Source organism: Orycteropus afer, unplaced genomic scaffold (genome assembly GCF_000298275.1).
Source record: "Orycteropus afer afer isolate SDZICR_OR568_19922 unplaced genomic scaffold, OryAfe1.0 scaffold00016, whole genome shotgun sequence".
In the NCBI taxonomy this organism is placed as follows: Eukaryota; Metazoa; Chordata; class Mammalia; order Tubulidentata; family Orycteropodidae; genus Orycteropus; species Orycteropus afer.
Window position 1 is genome coordinate 14,655,355 of NW_006921603.1, and position 5,532 is coordinate 14,660,886.

Sequence of the window (5,532 nt, forward strand, 5' to 3'; positions counted from 1 at the left end):
TGTATCAGACAGTGTTTCTCTGCTATTCATAAGGTTTTCCCTGGCCAATTCTTTGAGAAGTGGTTGGCATCTTCCTTCTTCCTAGTCTATCTCGGTCTGCAAGCTGGGCTGATACCTGTGCACCATGTGCACCCTGCTGGGTTTGAAACACCAGTGGCACAGCCTCAAGACTCACAGCAACACGTTGCCACAGTAGGACAAATCAACAGACAGGTTTGTCTCTCTTAGCTGTTGGAAACCTCTCCAACCTCCCCTTACCTGGATCCCTGCAGCTGACTCCTTATTCTGTCCCGGTCCCCCTGGCCTTTTTCCTCTCCTTTCTCCCACTTTCTCTCACCTTGCCGCTTGAGAGGTATGCCCTGGGTTCCCTCTCCTCACCTGGATCCCTGAAGCTGACTCCTTGCTCTGTCCCAGTCTTCTATGGAGGACTTAGCCATGTGAAAAATAATCGTTCCAGAGAAAACACTACATGCAAAGGCCCTGACATAGGCAAGAACTTCATTTGTTCTAGGATCTGAAAGATCAATATAGCTGGAGTGTACTAAGATAGGAGCTCAGTTTAGACAGAGAGGCAGATGCTACAGCCTGCAGCATCTTGTAGGCTGTGATAAAGACTAAAATGTAAACATTAGGAAGATCAATTTCCAGATGCTAAATCTTTTTAGATCACAGATTTTGAAGGTGTTTTTACATTAACTTTGAATTGTGAATTTATCTTTCTACATTTAGTTCTTTTTGGTACTCTACACTCATTACATTTCAGTTGTAACCAAGAGTATGCTCTCCAGAATATTTTGATGCTTTCTGTAGCCTTAAAGTTTGAAAAGGAAATTAAATAACTAACATGGCATTAAGTAGCTTTGACCCAAATGCAGGGATGGTACCATTGAAATGAGATATTACTGATTTGCTCGAGGCTACAGTTTTCTTCCCTTTTCTATGAACATAATCAATCAGTAACCAAAAAGTCAGAATTTCATGGGTCTTTTAATCATTTGTCATTTTATTTTGTTGTTGTTATTGAGAATATAAACAGCAAAAACATACCAATTCAAGTTTTTACAGGTCATTGACATTGATTATATTCTTTTAATTGTGCAGCCATTCTCACCCTCCTTTTCTGAGTTATTCCTCCACCTTAACATAAACTCACTGCCCCCTAAGTTCCTGTCTGATCTTTCAAGTTGCTGTTGTCAGTTTGATCACATATTGATGGTTCTTCAAAAAGCATAATGGTGAAGGCAGATATTCTTTAGTAATTAAACTAAACTATTGTTTGATTTTAAGATGACTTCAGGGAATTTTTTTGTATTGTGATTTGGGTGCAAATGTACAGAGTAACTTCACTTTCCATGCAGCAGTTCACATACACTTTGTCTCGTGACATTGACCACAATTTACCACAATGCAACAGCTCCCCTCCCACTTCCTCCTGATTAATTACCTCTTCCCTGTGTCCATCCCTCCATACACTCCTGCCCCCTGAGCTGTCTCCCTGTGCATAAGCAGCCCCTCGTTCTCTCATGATTATTCTCTCCAAGGAGTGTATCTACCTCAGGTAAATGTTCAACTCATATGCCTGTCTTTTGCTTGGCTGGAAGCCACAGGTGTGGGTTCAATTCCAGACCTGAAGGGCAGCTAGGGACCATAGTCTCAGTGGTTCCACCAGACTCTATTTCAGGGAATATTTTTGGTGTAAGGTTTAATGATTATCTTAGGGTAATAGTTTTGGAGGTTTTTCTGGCCTCCATGGCTCCGGGAAGTCTAGATTCCATGAAAATTTGAAATAGAATTTCTTGTTTTTTATTACTCAATTGATAATACTGAAATTTTCCTATAATCTTTTTCAGAAGGACAAGCTAGAAGGTACAGTGCATCTTCTTAAATCATAGGAGAAACATATTAATAATAAGTTCAATTATATAAAATTCTACCAGAAGGCTTAAACAAGGTTTTCTTTTTCTTTCTTCCATATCAGGCATGTCCATTTGTCATCAATACCTATGCAGAAAAATGCAAGCCAAGAATTAAAGCTGTTCATATGGAAGCATGCAGTGGGCAACTTGAGAAGGTCATTTGTAAATCTGTCCTTAATAAAGGTGATGCCAAAGTAATGGATGACTATGAAAATATAATTGTACATACTTACACATGTGACACCTGGATTACATCAGTTATTGAAAACAAGGTATCAATTATGAGATGGTTCTCCATATTTTTCTAATATTTACCAATATGTTCCTTCTTCTTTCTTACTCTATTCTCGCCCAGTAATTAAATATCCCATTTTATTAATGATGTTTATAATAGGTAATTATTCTTTCTCTTCATCTGGTTTCCAATTAAAACTATATGTGGTAATTTACATATGCTTTTTAGAGACTTGCAATAATTTTTTTTTTCTTAAAATTTTATAAAAATTAAATATTTGGAGATCTTTTAATTTTATAAAAATTAAATATTTGAAGATAGCATATAATCTGGGTATAAAATATTTCAGTTGCTAAGTATATTCACTTGTGCATAGCTATTTCAAATAATAGACATTGTGTGTTGTTGTTTTTTTCATTTTTATTGTGATTTGGGTGAAAGTTTACAGAGCAAATTCATTTTCCATACAGCAGTTCATATGCATTTTCAAACAATAGACATTGTGTTTTAAAGAGATATTGTAAACAAGGAAAAATATTTAACTTTTTATATCAACTTTGCAATATCAGAAATCCTATAGACTATCTTTATTTTATGTACTTACGTATGTTCCACTGTCCAGGACCTACTTTTATCAAGCCAATTATTTCTAGCTTTGGCTAACTTCTCTGCTACTCTTAATATTACAGAGCAAGAGAATATATGCATAAATACTTAAAGTAGGAAATACCCAGTTCTCTAGAAATTACAAATTTCATAAAACCTTACCCAAGATGACTAGGGTTTTAGGACTGTTGGCTTATTTTAGTTCCTGAGCTAGACTTATTATATTCATGTCTGCCTTAAACTTAAGGTTTAGCTGAGTATTGAGTCAATTTGAGTTATGTATTATGTAACTAAGTCCTAGTCATAATAGGGTTCACCAGAAAGTGCAAAACATGGTTTCTGAGGAGTTTATAGGCTAGTTGGGGACCTCTGGTGGCATAGTGCTAAGGCATTTGACTGCTAACCAGAAGGCTGGCAGTTGAAATCCACCAGCCACTCCTCAGAAGGAAGATTGGCCAATCTACTTCCATAGTGATACTACCTTGGATCCCAAGGAGGGGTCACTATGAGTCGAATTGACTCAACAGCTGTGAGTTTGGTTTTTTACCAGTAATGCCTGGGAATAAATATTAAGGTCAAATACAAGTCACATAGAGAAGATAAAGTTAATAGAATTAGTAACAAATTGGAAAGAGAATGAATGAGAAGAATTTGCAGACACAAAGTTGGGAGAAGGAGCCAATTTGTGCTTACAAATTTGTAATAGACTCATATTAAAATATAATTTCAGGTTTTATTTTGAAGTTTGTATTTGTCTATATTAAAAAGTAAGGTCTAGCAACTTATGAATTTTTTTTATAGTCAGAAAATAAAGTGATTATTCACATCAACAATGAGCTTAGTAAAAATTGCATAAACAACAGAGGACTCAACGTATTTGCAGTAGAAGTGGCACCAACGTCTGTAATGGTAAATACATTATTTTCTGTTTAAAGCCTTTTGTTTTTGTTTTTGAAAAAAATATGTTTGCTATTATGCTATGAATAAATATGTAGACATGAAATGAAGTAGGAAACTATTTTAAGTATAATTATCTGCACCACTAATAATATTCATACTAGTATCATCCTTACTAGGGGTCAGAAGACTTTGGTACTAATTCAGTTCTGAAAAGATTTGGTTGAGTGACTTTGGGAAATTCACTTAACATCTTTGGTCCAGTTTCTTTAAATGTAAAATCAAGATACTGTCACTAGCTTTATGAACTTCATAAAGTTAATATAAATATAAAAATAAGGTGATGTACATAAAAGCATTTTGAGCAACATATGGAAAATACAAAGAAGTGTTAATGGTAAAAGGAATTTTGATAATTCAAAATATTTTTATCTACATTATTAAGAGGAACCTGCAATGGTTAAGTTGTTCGGCTGTACCCAAAAGTTTGGAGGTTCAAACGCAGCAGCCATCACACAGGAGAAAAGACTTGGCAATAAGCTACCATAAAGATTACAGCCTAGGAAACTCTAGGGAGCAGTTCTACTGTCATATAAGGTCACTGGAATCAACTCAATGACAAACAACAACACATTATTAAGATTTTATCCCAAGGTCAAGGGAGAAAGTGCCTGAATTTTAGAGTTACCAAAACTATTTTAAGTATAATTATCTTAGTAGTTCTGGTGTCAGCAAAACTCTGAAATTCAAAGGCATAGACCCTGACTGTGGTCTAGAGAATCATACTGCCCATAAAATTCAAAACATTCTCCAAGAGGATAAAAAGAGATTATCTTCTACATTTTCCCAATTAGGATTTTAGAAAATGCTATAGTCTTAGCAACTAGGAATAGGTATTTACTCTTTTTTCACCACTCATCTTTATACACATTAACACACTCCAATCACCAACCACTAAATCAGGATAGAATATGATTTAAAGTGGATTATCCTCTTAGACATAGGAGTTCTGGTGGCGCAGTGCTTAAAGCATTCAGCTGCTAATCCGCTGGCCACTACATGGTTGGAACCCACCAGCCACTCCACAGGAGAAAGATAAGGCAGTCTGCTTCTGTAAAGATTTACGGCCTTTGGAAGCCTACGGGGAGCCTTGTTGTTGTTGTTATGTGCCGTCGAGTTGGACCAGTTCATAGCGACCCCTTCCTGGGTTTCCGAGGCAGTATTACTACGGAAGTAGATTGCCCCATCTTCCTTCCCAGGAGTGGCTGGTGGGTTTGAACCGCCAGCCTTCTGGTTAGCAGTCAAGTGCATTAGCCACTATGCTACCAGAGCTCCCATGGGGAGTCTTAGAGGGTCATTATGCATCGGAATCAAGTCAATGGCAATAGGTTTGGTTTTTTGGTTATCTTCTGAGTCATCAGATCATAGATTGCCGGTTTCTGCTAAGGACAAATATTATAAAATTTTATCTGCATAGGGTTATTTTTTATATATATAAAAGTAAAAGCTTTCTATTTTTATATGCAGGTTTGTCAACATGTAATGCCTCTGAATGAACAAGAAGAATGGATATATAACTGTGTGTATTCTCTTATAACTTGAATACAGTAATTAGGATATAATTCTCTTTGGTATTATCAAACTAAGAAGTTACGTCTGGTTTATTCTGTTATTTATTTATCAATTAAATATGAATCAACTAATGTACATAAATAATAATTTAATTTATATGCATTTATATTTATTTCCATGTTATATACTTTATTATTAAAATATAAATACAGTTCTTTAATGTGTGGGCTTCTTATTAATTGAACTGAGGAAATTCAGATACATATTGTGTATGACTAGTAATTCCAAATAAAATTACAGGTAAAC

General features: G+C 35.4%; 1 protein-coding gene across 1 annotated transcript in view; it reads left to right on the top strand.

The window, feature by feature from the left end:
• EFCAB7 (EF-hand calcium binding domain 7) overlaps positions 1–5,256 on the top strand; it is a 57,673-nt gene extending 52,417 nt beyond the window's left edge. Inside the window, 3 exon segments of the mRNA XM_007959149.2 lie at positions 1,979–2,188; positions 3,559–3,666; positions 5,182–5,256. Of these exon segments, the coding sequence (XP_007957340.2) occupies positions 1,979–2,188; positions 3,559–3,666; positions 5,182–5,256 (393 nt within the window).
• Positions 5,257–5,532: the final 276 nt, after the last annotated feature.